General features: G+C 41.4%; 1 protein-coding gene across 1 annotated transcript in view; it reads left to right on the forward strand.

Moving 5' to 3' along the window:
• Positions 1-22582, forward strand: part of llgl1 (LLGL scribble cell polarity complex component 1) — a 41653-nt gene extending 19071 nt beyond the window's left edge. Inside the window, exons 6-24 of the mRNA XM_031320741.2 lie at positions 2022-2184; positions 2445-2580; positions 3556-3610; positions 3798-3952; positions 4586-4806; positions 7176-7243; positions 8273-8447; positions 10097-10201; positions 12076-12368; positions 12634-12787; positions 12883-13021; positions 13215-13528; positions 14398-14589; positions 14815-14887; positions 15371-15485; positions 16316-16380; positions 17915-18050; positions 18179-18261; positions 20484-22582. Coding sequence (XP_031176601.1) covers positions 2022-2184; positions 2445-2580; positions 3556-3610; positions 3798-3952; positions 4586-4806; positions 7176-7243; positions 8273-8447; positions 10097-10201; positions 12076-12368; positions 12634-12787; positions 12883-13021; positions 13215-13528; positions 14398-14589; positions 14815-14887; positions 15371-15485; positions 16316-16380; positions 17915-18050; positions 18179-18257 — 2638 coding nt within the window. The 3' untranslated portion in view covers positions 18258-18261; positions 20484-22582. The remainder of the gene's footprint in view (positions 1-2021; positions 2185-2444; positions 2581-3555; positions 3611-3797; positions 3953-4585; positions 4807-7175; positions 7244-8272; positions 8448-10096; positions 10202-12075; positions 12369-12633; positions 12788-12882; positions 13022-13214; positions 13529-14397; positions 14590-14814; positions 14888-15370; positions 15486-16315; positions 16381-17914; positions 18051-18178; positions 18262-20483) is intronic.
• The last annotated feature ends 708 nt before the right edge of the window (positions 22583-23290 follow it).

Below are 23290 nucleotides of genomic sequence, written 5' to 3' on the forward strand. Positions count from 1 at the left end.
ACGAGGGCCCTGATAAGGCGTGTGTGTGTGTGTGTGTGTGAGACAGGGAGGCTTTGTACCGGCTGCCAAACCACGGGTGTTCCGGTTGGGGAAGTGTTTCAGCTGAATCTCTAACGTGTACACACACACACACACACACACACACACACACAGTGGCTCATCACCGGGACTCTGTAGCAGGATGCTGGATTCCCTAAAAATACTTGTGAACGGAGAGACTGAGACAATGGAATGCTTTGTTGGGAATGTTTCCGGAGAGGATCTTCTCAGTGAACGCTACCAAAGCAGTCGTGTGTGTGTGTGTGTGTTTGTTGCAAACTGATTATCTCTTCTGCGATGGTTCTGTCTCATCCGCAGCAGAGAGACCAGAAAAGCTGCATTGCTGTCTTCCCAATTTTGTTTATTTCCTCTGTCTCTCTGATGCTTCCTCTCCTGTCTTCCCCTGCCTGCCCCCTTCTTTTCCCCATCTTTCGCTGAGGGAATCCTCTGACATCTTGAGGGTGTGTCCTGCTCTACATTCCTCTTCTGCCTCAGAGGAATGTCTAGTTCACATACTCCAGCAGCTCAACTCCAGCTTGATGTTGATTTCACTGTTTTGTTGTTGTTGTTGTTGGAAGAGCAGCCTGCGGTTGTATTAGAGTTTATACAGATGGTTTGAGCTTAATGTTGATTAGATTATACATAAGTTTGAACACACTTGGAGTTTTGCTTTGGGTTGTTTTTGTGCAAAAGAAAAGAGGGCTTTGGAGTTTCTTTTGCTGTCCAGTCCCTGTGTTCTACTTACACACTGGATTATCAGTATGAACAGATGTTTCCTCCACTCCTTATATCATCTCCCTCTTTCACATTTTGTGAAGCTGTGATGAGGATTGATTGTAAATTTCAACAAGTCAGAGCCCCAGTTCACAACATGCATTTAAGTGAAAATGGCTAATTACGAACATTAAAGCAGCCATATTATGCTCATTTTCAGGTTCATAATTGTATTTTAAGGTTGTACCAGAATAGGTTTACATGGTTTAATTTTCAAAAAACACCATATTTTTGTTGTACTGCAGTGCTCTCTCTCACTGCTGCAGATCCTCTTTTCAGCTGGTCTCTGTTTTAGCTACAGAGTGAGACCTCTTTTCTTCTTCTTCTTCTTCTGTACTATCTTTGATTGCACTGCACATGCCCAGTAGCTCAGATGTAGATCATGTCAGCTAGCTAGCTCCATAGACAGTAAAAGAAAGGCTGTTTCTCCAACTTCGGTCAGTTACAAGGCAGGATTAGCTGGGAGACTTCTAAATGAGGGCGCACATGTAAGTAGTTCTTTTGTAGATTATGGTGAACTTGTGTGTGTTGTAGCAGTGCTTTGCTATTGAGAACGAGGTAGCATGCTAGCGTTAGCATGCTAGCGTTAGCATGCTAGCGTTAGCCATAGCGTTAGCCATAGCGTTAGCATGCTAACGCTACGAGCTAATGGTTGCGGTTAGCCTGCTCGTTTCGGCTTGTGACGTCACAAGCCGTGCCGATTTTGAACAGCTCACCCAGAGACTGAAGGCAGGACACATTCAGAAACTGTCTCTCACTCTAAACAGCATGGATGGATTTTTTTCAAAGTTTGTATGTGTGTGGAAGCACCAGAGACACAACATAACACCCCAAATCCCAGAAAAAGTGATTTTTTTCATAATATGGGCACTTTTAATTATTAATTATTTACTAAATAGTCAAACCTTAAAAGTCCACTTACTATCTTTGTCATCACATGACCTGTGTATGGAACTTTAATCACATGATAACAGATGGACGTAAATAAGGACGGTCTATGATATGAATGTCCTCCTGAATCATTCTCCTGCTCAAAGTGTTGCTTTAATAGTGGTTCCACCTTTTAATCTTTCAGTATTTATTATTTCTTCCCCTGTCAATATGGCAGGCTCCTTCACAGACAATTATTTTACCTTGTTTTGACCTGTAGCCATGCACACAAACTACATGTAATAATAATTAATGGGTCATGTTTTGTTTTTTTCCAGCCTGCCAGATGATTACAGATGTGGGAAATCCTTAGGGCCGGTGGAATCTCTTCAGGAACATCCTCAGCAGTCAGGGAAGATTCTGATTGGCTACAGCCGGGGCCTGGTGGTCCTATGGGACCTGAGCACCCGTCATACAGAACAGCTATTCCTGGGCAAGCAGGTACAGATTTTTTACTGACAATGTTCTGTGAGGAATCTTTCATGCTGCTACAATGAAGAACTTTTAAAAAATGTTTTTTTTTTTTTTTTTTATTGTCACCATGTTCTGGACATGTAAGTGTTTACTGGAACAAGCCAGAGAGGAGTTCAGAGAATTAACGAAAATGTTCTTCCTCTGTTTGTAATACCAACAAAAGTGACTGACTGTGTGTGTGTGTGTGTGTGTGTGTGTGTGTGTGTGTGTGTGTGTGTGTCCTGCAGCAGCTGGAGAGCCTGGTGTGGGAACGCTCTGGAAACTTATTTGTCAGTTCCCATAACGATGGGGGCTACTCCGTGTGGGCTGTTACTAATGGCAACATCTACAGTCACCAGCCGGTGTCCTCCACCATCCCATATGGTGAGAAATGCATACAATGCGTACACAGACAACAGACATTAGCACCTATTTGTGTTTCCCAGCTAATGTCTGATTGGGGCATGTTTGAGCACATCATCCGACTTTGAGTCCTTGAAAAGCGCTATACAAATTCAATTTATTATTATTATTATTATTATTATTATTATTATCCAGGTCTAATGGAGGTGGTAGTCTTATCCACAAAGACCAATGTCCAATGACTGACAATGGTTTAATTAGCCATAGCCCCTTTCACATAGAGATTCTGCAATAGCACCGCAATGAAGGTTTGCCCTTATGTCGGTTTGAACCAAGCGAAGGCGGCAAAATGCCGCCCAGTGTGTGATTTCACATGGCATGTCGGCATTCCGGGAGCAAAACGCAACAGCGTCAGCATCTAGTGTGTGTGAGCCGATCCCCATCGTTAATCAACCACACAAACCCGACCCACAAACCTCCAACTTTATGCATTATTGTAGCACAATTGTCAGTAGAGAGAAGGCTACTCAGGACGCTGCTTTGTCACTTTTGGACTTGCCTGTGGGTTGACTCGCGCTTCGTACTGCATGTAGTCCCGCCATGCTGGCTGTCCTTTTCTCACAGACGTCGGTTCGGGTCTGGTACGGCTCTGGTACGGCTCTGTGACAACAACCGCTGCTTGAAGTGCAACAACTCTGTCCCCCCCATTCCATCTTTGTAACTTTCACACAGATAGGGAGGCGGCTTAAAGGCGCCTAAGTCCCGTCTTGAACCAGCTGTGTGAAAAGGGCTCATGAGTGCTGAGATAATGTGACTCATTATGGTGAGAATTTGGGTCAGAGTGACACTTTTCGATTTTTCTCATTCAAATCCTATTTTTCTTTCTCGCCCTCACTCTGACTAAAATGCTTTCTGGAGTTTTTAATAGTTTTAGTCTGCTAAATGTCTCTGCAATGTTTTTTTTTTTACTTTACTCTTCATGATTGTCTGTCACAGGTCCATTCCCCTGCAAGGCCATCAACAAGATCTTGTGGAGAACAACACAGACAGGGTGTGTGACTTATTTTGTGACGTATTTTTGATTCCTGCGGTCAGACCGGACATTTTGGATCACAGTGCCAGTAAATCTTTACTCCTGTCTTTTGTTTCATTATGTGTAAGACTCCTTTAATGTTTCCTCTTGATGACTGATAATAATTGACATGAACAAAACTACTTTTCTGTGTGCCCTGCTCCAGTTCTCCAGTATTGTTATACAGCGGAGGGATGCCCAGAGCCAGCTACGGTGACCGCCACTGTCTGACCATTCAACAAGACAAACACCACGTCACTTTTGACTTCACATCCCGAGTCATCGACTTCTTCACTGTCCACAGCATAGATCAAGAGAAAGGTCAGGGGCTGGCTAGCACCAGGGGCTGTATCTATTAGGGCTGGCGGCGGAAATCGTATGTATCGTGATTTTCTTTTTTTTTTGCGACGATTTTTTATAAATCCCCCCCACCCCCCCCAATGATTCACAAAAAAAACTGTTTATACTTTACTGCTGAGACTACATCATATCTGTTTCCAGCAAAACTGAGCGAAAGCAAAAAATGCTGAAAATCCATGTTATGTACTTCTTTACAAATTAAATAAATGTCAGACTGTCTGACTGACTGACATGTGATGTTTTTAGAAATGTCTCATGATGTATCATTTCTAGAAATGTATTATTCAACTTTTGTTTTTGTTAACGAAGGAAAAGAAAATCGCAATACTCAATACTATTAAATCGCAATACTTCTAGAATCGCAGTTAATGAAAATCGCAACATAAATCAAATCGGCACCCATGTATCGTGAAAGAATCGAATCGGGACAAACGCATATCGTCCCAGCCCTAGTATCTATAGATTTACTTTCTATTTGATTCAAGAATCTGCTTTAAGTTTCTCTTTCAGCTGAGTTTGAGGCTCGCTGTCATGTTGTATCAAAAGTTATAGAATTCAAATGTTTCATATTCTGTCTCGTCTCTCATCTTACAGAGTTTGATGAGCCGTCTGCGTTGGTAGTGTTACTGGAAGAAGAGCTGGTCGTGATTGACCTCCAGACCCCCGGGTGGCCCTCTATGCCCACCCCCTACCTGGCTCCTCTCCACTCCTCAGCCATCACCTGCTCCTTCCACATCTCCAGCGTCCCTCCCAAACTCTGGGAGCGGCTCGTCAACGCTGGCAAAGCACAGCAGGGCCGGCAACACGCACACGGGGTGAGAAGCACACCGCGGTCTGCAGAGCACAGTTTGAAATTTCTTATTATGTGGCTGTCAGTACTCTCAATTTGTTTTAAATCACGCAATTACAGTATGTCCTAAAACCATTTACACAAGTAAGTAAAACACAAAAAATGGGTCATGTATTTACTCAACAATGACCCGATAAATTTACACGTCAATTTGTTCAGAATATCATTAATAAGCCCATTATCTGATCATGTGAAATCTCGATTAGAGAGAAATACATTTAATAATGTTTAGCCTCTACGAAATTCAAAGTGACAAAACACAATTTTCTGTCCGATTTCTTTTTAGACATTTTCCACATTGTTGCTGCTTTAGTTCTTTCAGCTACATTGACTACTGTAGTGAACATTGTTGTACTATTGCTGATTTTTGCAGATGTTTGTTCAGTGAACTTCCATATTATTTTCATTGATCTGGTTGCTGTATCATTTATACATGTACATACATATACATATACAGTGCTCAGCATAAATGAGTACACCCATGCTAAATTTGACTAAAACGAGGAATAAGAAAATCATCTTTTGGAAATTGATCTTAATGCCTTAATTAAAAAATTAGGAAAAATCCAACCTTTTAAAGACACTCATTTTCTTTGTGAATGAATAATGTATCGTGAATAAATAAATGTTCTTCCTTAAAATACAGTGGGCATAAGTGAGTACACCCCTATGTTAAATTCCCATAGAGGCAGGCAGATTTTTATTTTTAAAGGCCAGTTATTTCATGGATCCAGGATACTATGCATCCTGATAAAGTTCCCTTGGCCTTTGGAATTAAAATAGCCCCACATCATCACATACCCTTCACCATACCTAGAGATTGGCATAGGGTACTTTCCATAAAATCATCTCTCAATGAAAATCAAACCAGCTATTAGGCTAACCAACATAAAAACATACCAATTTGTAGGTATGGTGAAGGGTATGTGATTTTAATTCCAAAGGCCAATGGAACTTTATCAGGATGCATAATATCCTGGATCCATGAAATAACTGGCCTTTAAAAATAAAAATCTGCCTGGCTCTATGGGAATTTAACATAGGGGTGTACTCACTTATGCCCCCTGTATTTTAAGGAAGCACATTTATTTATTTATGATACATTATTCATTCACAAAGAAAATTGGTGTCCTTAAAGGTTGGATGTTTCCTCATTTTTTAATTAAGGCATTAAGTTCAATTTCCAAAAGATGATTTTTTTATTCCTCTTTTTAGTCAAATTTAGCATGGGTGTACTCATTTATGCTGAGCACAGTACATGATCTTTTGTTTATCAGACATTCTTTTAGCATCATCAAAAAAAACACTGCACAGATTTCTTTCAGGACCTTAATTTATTTTCCATGTAGTAGAAGCGATACCTGCTCAGTCAAATGTAGTGGCAGCAACGTCTTTTCATTCTGTGTTACTGGTGGACTGCTGTGGCTGTTGGCAGGACACTATGAACGACGGGATTATTCTGTAAATTGGTTTATTCATGGCCGTAGGGATATTCAATTACAGGAAATCCAAGATGCATGTAAACAGCTTAACCTGAGAACACCTTAAACAGAGTATGGCCAATAGCCAGGCTGCAGCCATCGACACCAATCGGTTTACATACTTTGTACATACAAACCAGCATGCTCGTAGATTCAAGTTACAGAGTTTGATTTTGATTTCTACTAAATGGCTGTCAGGTGTCATATCAAGGCTCAGCTGCTGCCGCTGACCATGAGTGGAGAGCAACATAAATGGTTAGTAAAGCAGTGGAATTATAGATGTTTAAAAGTGAGGATATTGAAGTTAAATGGATGGTATTACTCATGGTGCTAGTACATCTGAGCTCAGAAGCTGGCACCTAAACAGCTATGAGGAAACCTACGGGAGTGTGACCACCAGCCTGCTGATAGTGTGTTAACTTTAAGAGCAGGTTAAAGCAGTTAAAGGCTTTGCAAAGGCTTTGTAGCTTAGATCAGCTGTTAGATCAGAGGCAGATTACACAGGCACACACACACACACACACACACACACACACACACACACACACACACACACACACACACACACAGCTGGTACACTCGTAAATCATCGCTGTCTGTCTGTGCTAGGCCAGACCAGAGAGACCATAGCAGAGCGAACTCAACAAAAGCTGAGTTTTGTGTGTTTCTGTTCACATTCTCATCCAAATGGGAATGCCTCTGTGTCAAGCCCAGTACATTTTGAGCTGGCGTTATAATAAAATGGAAAGGGTTGGCAAATGTGGTGTTGTTCAATGTGTGAGGGTTTTCTCTTTAAACTTTTTAATATGATGGAGTTCTAACTTTTTTCTCCAATCTTTGTCTGTCTGTGCAGAGTTGGCCCATTTGTGGAGGTAAAAACCTGGCTCCTCCACCCAAACAGCAAGAGCTGCTATTGACAGGGTACACACACACACACACACACACACATGTATATATATATATATATATACAGGCTGCACCCACAGGTTGATCCACTTTTCTTACAAGACACAAATCTGGCACATACCTGCTGCTTTCTAGTAAGTGACTGAAAGCTGCATGAAGATGTTTTTCAATGTCTTTTCCGATGTGAACCACATGGATGTCCTGCATAAAACTGGATCTACATGTGACTTGTCCTGACAATGAAATTAGTCAGCATTGCATTTGCAACAAGTAAATCCTGAGGCAACTGGCACGAAGTTGTCGACTGCAGATGTTTGGCAGAGCTAGCATTAGCATGGGGCCTTATGAGACTACAGCGTGTAAAAGAACAGCTGGATTGATTGGAATTGTAGACACCACAGTTATGGAGTTAATGGATTATCATTAAGTTTTGGTACTGACATTAATGTTCCTCAGAGGATAAATTGTATTAACTTTGGTCAAAAAGTTCTCTTTGTCCAGTACTTTGGTTTACTTTGGTTAGTTCTTCTATTGCAACCTTTCTAGCTGGAGGTGGGCAATATATTAGAAACAGCTATGGCTGTATGGAGGGTCCGTATGCTGTGCAGGTTATAAAGCCCTCTGATGCAAATTTGCAATTTTGGGATATGTAAATAAAATTGACTTAACATGAACTTTCATTATAATGCAAAATAATTTAAAAACTCCAAACTACATCCTTAGAAATGACCATACTGTAGTGTTTAATCCACACCTCATTATTTCAGTCTAAACAAAAACGGACCATTATAAAGATTATACAGGATTTATTTTAGGGGTTTTGTATTGGATCATTAAATGTGGCTATTTGTACCTAAAACCTAAAGTGGCAACTCTGTGTATTTATGAGCAGTCCAGAGAAACCAGAATTGAGCAGCTATTTGGACACACACACACACACACACACACACACACACACACCTGCACAATCTGATTGATTTGCACTGAAATAAATTTTCATCTTGATTATATTTTTGTAGAAAGTAAATCATTTGTGTTTTATAGGCATGAGGACGGCACTGTGCGTTTCTGGGATGCATCAGGTGTTGCTCTCACTCCGATGTACAAACTCAGCACAGCCAATGTCTTCCACACCGACTGCGACCCTTGCGACGATCCTCAAGGCGCTAGCGACGACCCCGACATGCAGCAGGAGGAGGAATGGCCTCCTTTCAGGAAGGTGAGAACTGAAGAGGCGAGCATGAGAAGAAAGTGGAATGACGTAAGAATAAGGGAGTTAAAATCTTTCCTCTAGAGATTAGGCGCAGGGTCGTATTTTACAGGCTGTGGGAGTTAAAGCAATCTGTGTATTACACAACACAGTCCGTCCTCTAACACTACATCTGTGGCCTAATTTTCTCATCTGATTGTTTTCATGTGTTTGGTTCTCAGACAGGACCCACCCCATTGTTCCTGTTATTAAAACTTGACTCTGAAGGAACCACAGTCTGATTCTGTTTTAATGGCCTGTTTTCTGTGCAGAATTACTTTTTAAATGAACTGATTCAGCATCGGGAGGAAGAATTCCATCTGGAGCAAATCTGACTGAGTAGTTCGGCTTTGGTAGATGCTGACGGGAAATGGAGATGGGTCAGGAAGCAAAACACTCAATGAATATTTAAATCAACTGGATCTACAGTTGGAAAGGTTTCTCAGTGTTTGGGCGGATGACCAAGATTTCCCTTTATTTTTTTTTTATTTTTTTTTCCTTCACTGGGGCTCAGTAGGTAGCTGTCGCTAACAGTTTGTCGTCATGTGTTAAGAACCTGATGGCAGAAATGGTTTATAAAAGAGTAGAAGCAGATTTTAAGAGATGCATTTAACAGTGACAAATAGATCTAATTAGTCTTTGGCCTGTTGTCCTTCTTTTCTTCCTATTCACTCTTTTGCTCCCCCTACCTTTCCTCGTGTATCCTGTGGTAACAGAGCTGCATGTTCAGGAATGTGGCCCTCATATGGGATGAAGAGCCTTTCCTTTTTTTCTCCTATGTAATGAAAACCAGACCCATCAACCAACTCCTTCTGTGTGTGTGTGTGTGTGTGTGTGTGTGTGTGTGTGTGTGTGTGTGTGTGTGTGTAACTTGTTCTACTCCTTGTTTTGCCAAGACACAACTCCCATGTGAGAGGGGATTCTATTGGAATTCCCACTGTGTGTGAGAGACAGATTAATGCACGTTTTGCTGAGTATGTATGGGGGGGGGGGGTTGTCCTGGCATTTGGCAGAGATTAATAGTAGAGAGGCTGCCGTAGAAGGAGGAGGAGAGCTTCTGGAGGGCATTTTGACATTGTTGTGCCTGAACTGAATTAGTTTGTGGTCGGTTCAGATCAAAGATTTAGAATGCGACAAAACTGTTTTGTAAAGTTTCAGATAGAGCTGCAACTAATGATTATTTTCATCATCAATTGATCTGCCGATTCTTTTCTAGATTAATGGTTTGGTCTAAAAATGTCCATCCCAGTTTCTCAAAGTCCAAGGTGATGTCGGTAAAAATCTCTGGTTTTGTCAAAAAGATATTCAGTTTAATATGATATAAAGCAGAGAAAAGCAGGAAATCTCCATATTTGAGAGGCAGAAAACGGCATTTTCTGCCTTGATCAATCGATAATCAAAGTAGTTGGCGGTTATTTTTCTGTCAATCGACCAGTTGATTCATTTACTAATCATTGCAGCTCTAGTTTCAGAGAAAAGGATGGACTTGTGACGTTGGGAGGTGGAGAGTAAAGAAAGAAAACACTGAGAAACTACTACCTCTAAATATAACTCTGCCTGTGTAGGGTGTTTGCATTTATCCTGCTAATTCAAGCCTACGTGCGTGTGTTTGTGTGTAGGTGGGCTGTTTTGACCCGTACAGCGACGACCCCAGACTGGGCATCCAGAAGATCAGTCTGTGCAAATACAGCAACAAGCTAGTGGTGGCCGGAACTGCTGGACAGGTAAATCGTACATATAGTACACACACATGCAAATGGAATGAGCACATCGTCTCGGGTCGTTTCTAGGAGATGCAATACATTGAGTTATTTTTCTGAAGACCGTTTTATATTTTTAAATGTGGCTTAAACCCCCCAGCTGTTCTATGTGTTTAAGTCATTTAAGTATGTTTAAATATAATCTGAAATGTTAATTTAAGTAGAGATAATAGTATAATTTTTGCTGGGAGGATTGTACTATAAACATTTCAAAGTAGAACACAGTCAATTTGTATGGAATACTGTCATTGAGCTATTAAATGGTGAGATACCATATAGACACCAGCCACACACTTTGGCACAACATAATAATGCAGGTTAATACAATACACACTTTGCCAGTTGATAATGAAGAATGAAGAATTATCATGTAATTTACTGTATTATTTGCTTGCCAACTGTTAATTTGCTAATGACGCGAATAATGAGACTATTTGACTTGAAAGTTCATATGGGATGAAGAGCCTTTTTTTTCTTCTTTTTTTTTAATAGCCCCATGTTGTATTTTCTCTGGATGAGATGAAGCTAGCTGATTAACTTGGCAGGCAGAGAGTTGCAGCTGCAGTCACACAAGCGCTCTTACACTTCATAGCTGCTCAGCTGCGATGGGTATAGCTGGGCTAAGTCAAAGTATTTTATTTTTAACAACTACAATCTACTTGAATGTTTATGCTCCCCACAACAAATAGTGTTGGGCCAAACCAAGTCAAATCAACATACTAGGGCTGTGCAATTAATCGAAATATAATCGTGATTATGATTTCGTCTCCCAATGATCACAAAAACAGAATAGAGAAAAACCCTTATTTATCTTATTATGCTTTACAAGTAAACTCTTATTTTCTCATGTTCTGAATGAAATAAATAAAGTTTCAATATGAAAAGTATTAAGGCAAATTTCACAGTTGTATGTGTTTTTTTTTTTTTTACTTTTCCCACTGTTTTTTAAGTTCAATAATTGCAACATCTTTCCAGAAGTCAACGAGTAATCGTGTTAAATTATCGTGATTTCAATATTGACCGAAATAATCTTGATATTTCTTTCCATAATCGAGCAGCCCTACAACATACTGACAGCTTTGCTAATGCACAGTAGCTTTAGTAGTGGGGTTGAAAATGTAACACAATCGGAAAAAAGTGTCCAAATTGAAAGTTTTCATCCCCAAGTGGAGCGTGTGCTCAATGCATTTCATGACAATCTCCTCTTCAGATTTAGATATTTCTATGTACAAGTGGAAATTCTGGTCTGATAGTGGTGCACAAGGAAAGGTTAGGGCATCTGTAATCTTCTGGAGACCATGGATATGGATGAATACCATAAATATTAATTCCAAATAAAATACGATTATTTTCATGGACAGAAAAACATACAGTACATTTAAAATATTACTTAGCTACTTCCTGGAAAGTGAATTTTCAGGCTCTGCTGCACCTAAAAAGTGTATCCCGTCATTTCTTTGAGCACAGCAAAAAGCTCCCAACTGATGATAAACTAGCAAATCTTTTAACAATCTGTTATTAACAGCACCAGTTTTCAATAGCACCACCTTCTCTTACTGCTGTCTTTATGTAATGATAGGGATTTGGTGTTACTTTTTGGAGAAGAGGAGCTCTTTAATGTGCTAATAATTTGACAGAACTGTGTCAAACAACACAAGTGTGTTTCTGTAATTGTCAGCTAGTTGTAATAAGGTTCAACTGTCAGGCAGGCTCCAGAATAATCACACTAACCTCTGCTACCGGTTAGTGTCTTGTAAACTTTCAAAGTAATACATATAGACACTGAAATAAATAACAAAAGGAAAATTAACCATGATGTTTGTTTACTTTCTCTCCAGGTGATTGTTCTGGGTCTGAGTGACGAGCGTTCGGACCACTTGGTTGACGTGTCGGTGGTTGATCTACTGCAGGACAGGGAGGGCTTCACCTGGAAGGGCCATGACAGGCTAGAGCCGCGCCTTAAACCCGCCCCCTTCCCTCCTGGCTTTCAGCCACTGGTGCTGGTGCAGTGCCTGCCCCCGGCCTCTGTTACGGCGGTGGCTCTGCATGCCGAGTGGAACCTGATCTCCTTCGGGACGAGTCATGGATTCGGCCTGTTTGACTACCACAGACGAAATGCTGTGCTCGCCAGGTTAGGGACAAACACTCACACAGCTCAGGTTATGTTTGTGTTTTTATTTCTCATCATGTCTTTCCTTCTGTTCCGATTACATTACTGGAACATTCACATTCAGTAAATAAGACAAACATGCTACATCAGTCAATCACAATCTTGACGGTGTAAATGCAAGCTGAAAACGACGTGCATCGCATTTATTTTGGCCAATGCCAGTAAAAAAAAAAAAACAGGATGAGGCAAGCTGACAAATTCACTACTGCTCTTTATGTTCTCCTAGATGTACCCTGCACCCTAATGACTCCTTGGCGATGGAGGGCCCCCTGTCCAGAGTCAAGTCCTTGAAGAAGTCCTTACGACAGAGCTTCAGACGGATCCGCAAGAGCAGGGTGTCGGGGAAGAAACGCACCATCACCACCACACCCACCAGCAAGGTAATGTGTAAGGAAATGTCTTCTTGGTAGAAAGAGGGCCATACAGATCTTCAGACTGAATTAAATTCTTCATTCTGTGACTGTGTCGTGTGCAGGTCCAGGAGGCCAACGCTGCTCTGGCAGAGCAGGAGGACGTGGCTCCGATACAGCGAAGGATTGAACCCCGGTCAGCAGACGACTCGCTGTCTGGAGTGGTGCGATGTCTCTGCTTCGCTGACACCTTTCTACGTGACGGTGTGTTTACTTACTCGTTGAGATTATGAACAGAATGTGGAACTCTGACTATACCGTAACATTGTTTTTCTTTTCTTTTTAAATAAATCGTTGGGGAGAAGTGAAATTTTGAGCTAACCAGTGTCAGAACAACTTAAAAGAAACATTATTTCCACAGCACTAACTGTATGTGCTGTATTTCCGTATCTACCAGGTACACACCATGGCCCCACACTATGGGCGGGCACCAACTCAGGCAGCGTGTATGCCTATGCTCTGGAGGTGCCCGGCGTCGGTTTGGGGCGTGCATGCGAGCGGGGCGGAGCAGGCGAGAGCAGTGTGTGTGTGGAGGCGTTGTTGGGGAAAGAGATCCAGCTGATGCACAGGGCCCCCGTGGTGTCGATTTCTGTGTTGGACGGCCGGGGGAAACCTCTACCGGACCCGTACGAAGCCTCCCAGGACCTCGCCATCGCGCCGGAAATGACCAACGCTCACTCTGTCCTCATCGCCTCAGAGGAACAGCTAAAGGTAAAGGCTGGAAAAGACACCTGTATTATAATGCATTAAAAAGCAAGTTTGTATTTGCCTAGTCAGTCAGCAGGTGTGTTTTTATGTTTTTCCTTATTTCATGAGGACCAACTGTGCAAAGACAGTTCAATTCCTTTTATTTTTTTCCATTTATTTTACATATATTGACAAGCACTCCCACATCATTTGAAGGAACACGCTGACTTATTGGGGCTTTAGCTTATTCACCGTATCCCCCAGAGTTAGATAAGTCCATACATACCCTTCTCATCTCATGCGTGTTATAACTCTGTCTGACGCCCCCACAGCTAGCCTAGCTTAGCACAGATCCTGGAGGTAATCGTCTCCATCTAGCCTACTGCTCCCAATAAGTGACAAAATAACGCCAACATTTTCCTATTTACATGTTGTGACTTGTATAGTCACAGCGTGTACAAATAACAAGGTCACATGAGACACAGACATCTTCTAACCGTATACATGCTTAGAACTATATGGAATATAGGAAAATGTTGGCGTTATTTTTTCACTTATTGGGAGCAGTAGGCTAGATGGAACTGGTTACCTCCAGGATCTGTGCTAAGCGAGGATAGCGGTGTGGGTGCAACGAACAGTAAGTGATAAGTGGTAAGTTCAGAAAATTACCACTTTACTTTATTATCACTTTACTGTAATGCACCCTTTAAAACCAGGAAAAGACTACATGTAAGCCATTTCTAATATTACAATATCCAACATCTAAGAAGATATGTAGTCTCATATCACGATATCGATATAATATCTATATATTGCCCAGCCCTACCGTGACAGACTGATGACGGTACAGTTTAAAATCCTGGCTGTCTTCCTCCTATGCTCTCTGTCTCTAGGTGTTCTCCCTCCCCAAGGTGAGCGCTAAGACCAAGTTCAAGCTGACGGCGCACGAAGGCTGTCGGGTGAGGAAGGTGGCCCTGGTGGTGTTCAGCTCCACAGCTCAGGAAGACTACAGCGAGCACACACTGGTCTGTCTGACCAACCTGGGCGACATGCACCTCTTCAACATACCTGGCCTGCGACCACAGGTAGGGTTTAGGGCTGTGTGTGCATGGGTGTGTTGGAAACGAGCCAAGTCTAATTTAGACAATAAGAGAGTTTGTGTGTGTATTTTAGGGAGTATTTACAGTAATTGTGCAACATTATTTGTATATTAGACAACTGGCAATTTGATGACGTGGGTGTTTTTGTTTTACTGAATTATTCATGATGCACTGGTATTTATTATTATGCATATTCTTGTGTGTCTTTAGGTGCGCTACGACTGCATCCGCAAAGAAGACATCAGCGGCATCGCATCCTGCGTCTTCACCAAGAACGGACAGGGTGAGGAAAACACACTTGATTTGTAAAAATCTCTTCTTCTTTTCTTCAGGCGCTGAAAGTCGCAAGAACATTGCATTATGATAATGACTTTCACGTTCACAAAACTGCGCGAAAAAAAAGAAGGAAAAAAAAAAAAAGGTTAAAGGGTCATTTCACGCAGATTACACCAAAAAAATATTTTTCCACTTGCCTCATTAGTATCCAGTCATGCAGATAGCTTTATCTGCCAAGGATCTGAGAAATCTCCTCTTGAGACTTCTGCCTCTACCCCAGTACAGTGTAGGTGAATAGAAATGTGTTTTTGGTTCTTAAGACGGAAAAATGACATCAGCCTGTCTTTCCAGAAATATTGTACCAGACAAACTTCACACTTCACTGTGGGCAGTTTTCGCAGTTTCTGTTTTTACAGTAAAAAATGTGTTCCAAATGAATCACAAGTTCAAAGTGGTAACTGTATTATTATCTGGCTGTTTTTCTCCACAGGGTTTTACTTGATCTCTCCCTCAGAGTACGAGAGGTTCTCTCTGTCTGCCAAGGTCCTCACTGAACCGCTCTGCTCTGTTCAGCTGGAGCGACCGCTAGAGCCCACACCTGCCAGGTAACTCACACACAGACGCAAAATGTAGTCCTCGGAAAGATCCTTTGTTTTGACTATGTATGTTATGTAAGTAGTCAAATTAAACCGGTTTTGTGCCATATAGATAGCATCCTCTATCACAATATATGTAATATTATGAAATATCAATGTGTATTACACAGCTTTGTTGAATACTTGATTCTGATTGGTCAATTACAGCATTCTACGGTCTGTTATTGTTGAATAGCAGACCGTTGCTATGGGCACGGTTCTGATCACAGACTCTGGAGGAACATTTTCATGTCAATGAAATGATTTTTGAATCAATATTTTGTGTCAAATTATTGATTTCTTAAGTAGCTGTTGAGTAGCTAATTGAACTCCGACAGGGTGATGCATTCGCAATAATGACCCGCTCGATCTACATTATCCCTTACATTTTATAATGTAATATTTTTGGAGAAAAATAATTTAATAACTTGTTAATGGATAAAATAGTCAGACTGTCTAATCCAACAAAAAGTACCTGACATACCAAGCCACTTTATCACATTCATGCACCAATCGTATAAAAAAAAAAAACCAGGCTCGTGTGTCTCAAGTGTACCTGCTCATTGATTTTGACAACATTTTCCAGGGACACACTATTAAGGACTCTTGGTGGTCCCTGGACCCCACATTGGAAACCACTAAACCTACTGTTCCTAATGCTCTCTCTTGGGCTACCACCAGATCGAGGCACTCAGCTGCATGTGAAACCAAAGAACTTATACTTTTACTGTTATTGCTTTATTATTATTGTACTATATCTACTGCCAAAGTAAATGGTGTGTGCTCATGTGTCTTTTCAGCGATGGTATGATGACGCAGCCGCAGGCCAACGGAACCCACAAGAACCAGATGGGTCAGGCTGAGGGTATGTACTCACACACACACACACACACACACACACACACACACACACACACACACACACACACACACAAGTTTTCTATTTTCTCCCTCTCTCTCCTCTAGTTAGTTCTCTCCCCCTGTCTATTCTCACTCTTCATCACTCTCTCTTCTCTCTCTGAGCCCCTTGAACTGTGAGCAGGCCTTGCAGGGGTTCCCCTCCGGTCTCCATGGTAACCATTCAGTATGCCCCAGCACCTCCCTCTCTGGCAGGAAACGATGGTTGTTGTGGAGACCAGAGTGGGGTTTGTTTATGTCTTAGTGGGCCTTTCACCGGACACTGAGATTTTAATACCTATCCATGTAGTCAACAGAGAATACTCCATTTTGAAAAATTGTAAGCATTAATGCACCATCAAAGTGTATGTTTACAGGAGAAAACAGATGAAAAAGACTTTGCATGTGGGTAACCTTCTCTTTGTGATAAGTATGTAGAGGCTTTTGACAAGAAAGCAGAATGCATGCAAAAAGAAAGAACTAACTTTAATATTAAACCAACGGGTTTGGGCTCACAGCCTCAGCCAGTGTTACAAAATGAACAAAGCGTGCATTATAAAGTGCCCATATGATGAAAAAATCACTTTTTCTGGGATTTGGGGTGCTATTTTGTGTCTCTGGTGCTTCCACACGCATACAAACTTTGAAAAACATCCATGCTGTTCTGAGTGAGATACGGTTTCTGAATGTGTCCTGCCTTCAGTCTCCGGGTGAGCTGTTCAAAATCTGCACGGCTTTCTACGTCACTAGCCGAAACGAGCTGGCTAACTGCAACCGTTAGCATGCTAGCATGCTAACGCTAGCATGCTAACGCTAGCATGCTACCTCGTTCTCAATGGCAAAGCACTGCTACAACACACACAAGTTCACCATAATCTACAAAAGAACTACTTACATGTGCGCCCTTGTTTAGAATAAGTCTCCCAGCTAATCCTGCCTTGTAACTGACCGAAGTTGGAGAAACCGCCTTTATTTTACTGTCTATGGAAACAGCTAGCTAACATGATCCTTACCTGGCTACTGCGCATGTGCGACTACAAACAAAGATAGTACAGAAGAAGCGATGTCTCACTCTGTAGCTGAAACAGAGACCTGATATTTTGAGCCTTTTTAGTGGTATAAATAGCGATTTGTTTTTGCTTTCCCTGTGCCCCGAAATACTAGCGTTGTAAGCTAATCAGTGGTCCGTGCTAGCTTGTTTCAAGCTACAAACACATTCGATTAGCATGAAAACATGTCCCAGAGAACGATCGAGTGGGTACACATCTGTTATTAACCCCTAGGTTCGTTTTGCGCCGGAATTGTCCTTTTAAGCACGTTGTTGGGGTGTCATTGTTTCTGAATCTGCTGTCAAACTAAATTGTGATAAAGTTGTTTTTTTAAACTGCTTGCAAAAATTTAAATTGTATTCAAGTACAAGAGTCGGTAGAGTCCTCCAGCAACACACACCACTATCAGTCACCCAGATGTAGAAACATGCTTCATGGGTTTCTCCCTCACAGGGCAAACAGAAGAGCCTCCGAGCTCCCTGTCCTCTCCCATCCTGGACACCCCACTGGACTCCCCCCTCAGCTTTGCTGACCTCACCCTCGACTCGACCGGAGAAATCACTGCGGAGGACGTCAGGGATTTTCTAACGTAGGCACACACATTTATATGCACACGTACCCACAGCTTGCACTGTTTAAAATATATTCTTAGCCTTTTTTTATTTAATGTTTTGAAAGACAATCATTTATCATGTGGTTTGTGTATCTGGCGTGCAGCACTGTGGACGAGGCAGAGAATAACCTGAAGAACATTAAAGAGGAGGAGGGACGCTCGACTGGCATCCTCATTAACTGAACAGGTGAGACACGTGCACACAAACGCAACACACACACACACACACCTGTTTCTAATGGAGCTGGTCAAGAGTGTGCAGACTTCAAAGAGTTGTTCTGTCTGAGCGCTGCATTCCAATAACAAGCCCTCCACTCTGTTTTCCTTCCACCCGGTGTCTTTGAAAAGTCAGCGGAGCAGTAATCTTTACCATCAAGGCCCATTGAACAGACGTGTGCTTTTTAATAGTGTTTGATACTGTAGCTCAGGGTATTTCTCTTCACTGTACTTGGAGATGGCCCAGGGTGTGAAGCCTCTTTATTCACGGCACCAGTTTAAATCCAGTCATGTCCTATGTTTTATTCTATTGATCCACTTTAAAGTTTGACAATCCAATCAGATCACAGCTTTTATTCAGCTGTTATCAGCACATGCACCCTCTTATAAGTTGACTTTATAGTGTTATTAAGACACTATTTTTTTTTTTTTTTATTCAAATAAAAGAGAGGAAAAAAGATGGAAAGCTATTTTTTTTTGTCTGTCTACAGAAAAGAGATTATTATCACAGCTGAGGCTTGTGCACTAATTGCACTCATCCATTCAGTTGCATTACTCTGCTTTTACATAAATCAGGAGGTAATGGTTGCTGAAGCCTCCCTGCTCTGTCCGTTTGTCAACAAGGCTCTCCTTCATCTTTTATTAAGCTCTCTGCTTCCCTCTGGTGGTGCCCTTTGAAAATATAGACAATACACCTTAACTGCATATTCTGTACTGCAATCACATTATTTTTTTAATATGTAAAATATTCCATTGTATTTATTTATAATATATACATTTTAAGTAGTTTATATTTGTATGTTAATTTGGGCCATTATCAATTAATCTGTCAATTTTTTTTACCTATAAAATGTACAGTCACGTAAAAGTAGAACTTCCGCAAATCCTCACAATCAAGAAGCTGAAGCCAGCAAATGTTAAAGCTGCACTATGAGTTCCTGCATGGTTTCAGCACAATTTCATTTTTGTCTCAAATCGTAGGCATCTCTCCTTGATCCGCTAGCTGCCTGCCTCCTGAATACACCGTGGAAAAGCCCGGTCTCGGGAGACAACACAGGGGTCGTAAACGTCAAACAATAGAGGCACAGGCTGTGCACCAAAATACAACAAACCACGTTCCAGCCAATCACCGACAAGATGGTTGGAGGTGGGGGTTAGTGCGTGTGCACATAACTGGGGGAGGGAGGGGCAGCAGTGAGCAGAGTTGATTGAGTAGCGTGAGTTGTATCTGAGAATAGCTGCTGGAACGTGGTTTGTTGTATTTTGGTGCACAGCCTGTGCCTCTAGTGTTTGTTTGACGTTTACGACCCCTGTGTTGTCTCCCGAGAACGGGCTTTTCCACGGTGTATTCGGAGGGCAGGGCAGCTAGCGGATCAAGGAGAGATGCCTAAGATTTGAGACAAAAATGAAATTGTACTGAAACCATGCAGGAACTCATAGTGCACCTTTTAAGCATTTGGTTTAGAAACCCACCGTCGGTTAACATGGTGTGCTTAAGGGCCCTGACACACCAACCTGATTATCGGCTGTCGGACAGTCTGGCGAGGTCAGTGACTCGAGTCTGTTCAGTGTGTTCCGTGCCGTCGTCCGTCGGAGGAGCTGTCGGCCTTTATTTTGGCCGACCCGACACGTTCAGTCGGAGACAGGGCAGTTGGGACTCACCCGGAAATGGCGAGCGGATGAGCCTCTCAAAATCTGACGAAAATCTTTTAAACTGACCTTTGTCGATCTGAAATGAAGACAGATTCAGCAACTGCACGGCCTATTTCTCGCTTAAAATGTTTTCAGAAACATGTTTCGGTGAACTATTTTAGTACAATATGCGATCGTATTCTGAACAAGCCGTCTGGCTGTGAATTTCCGGAGGAAAAAGACCCACGTGACGCGTTCGTCCAATCAGCTGCCGGGTTTCATTTTCTGGGAAACAATACAGCGAAGCGCCGCCTGCTGCTATGGAGACGTATTACGCTTCGTGCACGCGCAGAGCGTACGCTCAAGTCGGCGTCGCCTCAGTGTGTTTTGAGGCATTTTTTTGGACCTCAGGGACCCGACTGATCAGTCCGACTGGCTTTTCTGCCGACGGTCAGCCGTCTGGTTGGTGTGTAACAGCTCAAAGTGTCAGCATAAAGCTACAGACTGATGTAAAAGTGGTGATGCTTTTTTGCCCATCTAATTGTTGTTGATGTATTACAGGGACTGGCGCAAATGGTCTGGATGGACCGGATTTCAGTGCTGGACCACAAACATCCCCCATCATCCCACTGTGGAGCCCCCAGCCAGCACTCTGCACTCTCCTGTTAGCCTGGCACAAACTGGGAGGAAAGCCTTCACACGGACAAAGAACACAGCATTAAAGACTCTTGTTGTTTGTTCCTCCCACTGGAAGAACTACATCTTCTTCTTATATAACCACTTTGGAAACATGACATTGCCTCCCACATGGAACTAGAGACAGCCTACCTAGCACAGTGTGGCGCCTGGATGGACTTGGGGCAAATGATTCTGATTTCAACCACTGAAAACTGAACTTTCCGTCATCCATCTTGACGCTCTGTGTGGTCATTTCTCCTTGGCCTTTCTTCCCGTGGTGACCCGATGGTTATGAAGCGCTCTCCAGGCGTAATGACTGCGGCTCAGCCTTTCGAGGAAAGGGCTGTTACGTCCTGCATTAGGAGACTTACCAGTGGAGTTTCTGTGTTTTTATTTTTCTATCCACAGTTTTTTGGCGTGCCTGGATCGGTCTGAGGTTTTCCCCCACAGTTGGAACTGGAATTGGCGCTCAGTCGCCAAATGCTCTTGTTGATTCCTTGTGCACACTAGTGGATGTGTTGGATTGTTTTGTACGCTGCTTAACACCACCACAGCCCTGTGAATGACCCGTGTTTATGAAATGAGGATATCCAGCAGAGACTGAAAGGGATTATTGTGAAGGTCAAGAAGAATAGGAAATGAAGTATTTTGAATATTTGAGTGTTAAAGGCTGTACAATTTGCATTCTTCCCCTCTGCCATTAGGTGCAGTTGAATTGCTTCACCCAGTGTCCTATGTGAGCCGATGTGGTGCATAAATCAACTGTTTTCAAATCTGTGAGCCGATATATCATATGTACAAACAAGCACATCACCGCCAAGGTTTTGAGAAACTCTCTGTCATCTCTCTTGGTATTGAAGAACAAAGTACTTGGAAAATGAAGGTGTTTTGTAATACAAAGAATGATGTTCTATTACATATGTTTCGTATGGCTTTTGGAGAAAGTAAAGATATTTTACTGACGAAAAGAAAAGGGGGAGATGCAAGAGGAAATGATTCACACCAATTTCAAAGGGAACCAACTGGGGAAGAGGGAAGCGAAGGCATACTACGTATTAAGGACTAGAGCAGATTTAGGTGAAATTACATTTTGAAATACCTTTATTGTTAAATGCATGGCCTGAGTTGCAAATAAATTCTTTATCTTTCAGTCAAAATTAGATGAATTCAGTTTTTATCAGGCAAGAGCTCAGAGTTCACTGTAATCAATGTTGTAGTTTGGTCAAATCTTAAGGATCAAAGAAAAGATAAGCGTTCTCAGTAATTAAAAAAATAAAGAGAAGGTAAAGAATGTGGTAGAATGGAAGAGTTGTTAAATCCTCCCTCCTTAGATCATCTCATGCAGAAATCTTGTTGACGGGACTCAGGGAAGTGTGGCAAGGGAAGCTAAGTCAGTCTGAATGCTAAGTGTAATGTACTGTGTACTGTGATGCACCCAGGAGATTACTTTTGTGGGTTTCTGTGAATCGGTGCATTCTGGGTAATATTGGCTAGATGCACAGCTTTGATCACCAGTATTTTTAACCCTTTTAAAAAAAAAAAGTTTTACTGTGTAAAAAGAAAAATATATACAGTATCTATACCTAGGTTTACAGAAGACAGGTTTATAACGGCAAGCCCATGATAGAGTAAAATGGTCGAACTTTGTAGAACCTGTCACAACCTTAAACAGCTTTTTGATCACCTCACTTAAAACAAAATAAAAAGTAAAAAGGGACCTCACTACTAACTAACTAAGCTCAACAGGTAGAAATCATGTTAATGCTTTTTCACTTTTGTGTTAGCTTGTTTCGTGCTCTGTCTGACACACAACTAATTAACCCCTTGATGCTACAGCCGGCACGATTTGCCTTTTTTTAATTCTACAGTTAAAATGAATTTGTTTCTACTTTGTCATTCAGTTTTGTGTGTAGGATTTTAATCAGGTCATTTAGCGTTTTGGCTGATGAAGAATTGTGAATGTTAATAAAATGATTTACTCTCTATGAGCATTGATTGTTGTTTGGACTTAAAGTGGAGAGTAAGCCACTGATTTAGCATTGCAGTCATACCATAAGTTCATACCATCATTCCTCTTCCTTGTTAAAATCTGGCACCTTCGTTACAGACCAAAGCAAGGAGTGTGGATTGGTAGCAGGAAAGGGGTAAAATACAATTCTATGACTTTTTCGACATACTATACTGTGACTTTTTTTAACACTTTTTTCGACATATATACTATGACATTTTCGAATTTTCCGACATACTATACTATGACTTTTTTTATCAAATTTTTTTCGACATACCGTACTATGCTGTGACTTTTTTATGACTTTTTTCGATATACTATACTATGACGTTTTTATACATTTTTTTCGACATACTATATTATGACATTTTTATCACTTTTTTTCCACATATATACTATGACTTTTTTCGCCATGCTATACTATGACTCATGACTTTTTTCTACATATATACTATGACTTTTCGAATTTTTCAACACACTATACTATGACTTTTTTTATCACTTTTTTCCATAAACTATTCTATGACTTTTTATAACATTTTTATGCCATACCATACTATGCCTTTTTATAACATTTTTATGTCATACTATACAATAACTTTTTTATGACATACTGTACTATGACATTAATGACATTTTTATGAATTTTTGACATTATCTGACATATTTTAATAAGTCTGGC

This window comes from Sander lucioperca, chromosome 21 (genome assembly GCF_008315115.2).
Source record: "Sander lucioperca isolate FBNREF2018 chromosome 21, SLUC_FBN_1.2, whole genome shotgun sequence".
Lineage (NCBI taxonomy): Eukaryota > Metazoa > Chordata > Actinopteri > Perciformes > Percidae > Sander > Sander lucioperca.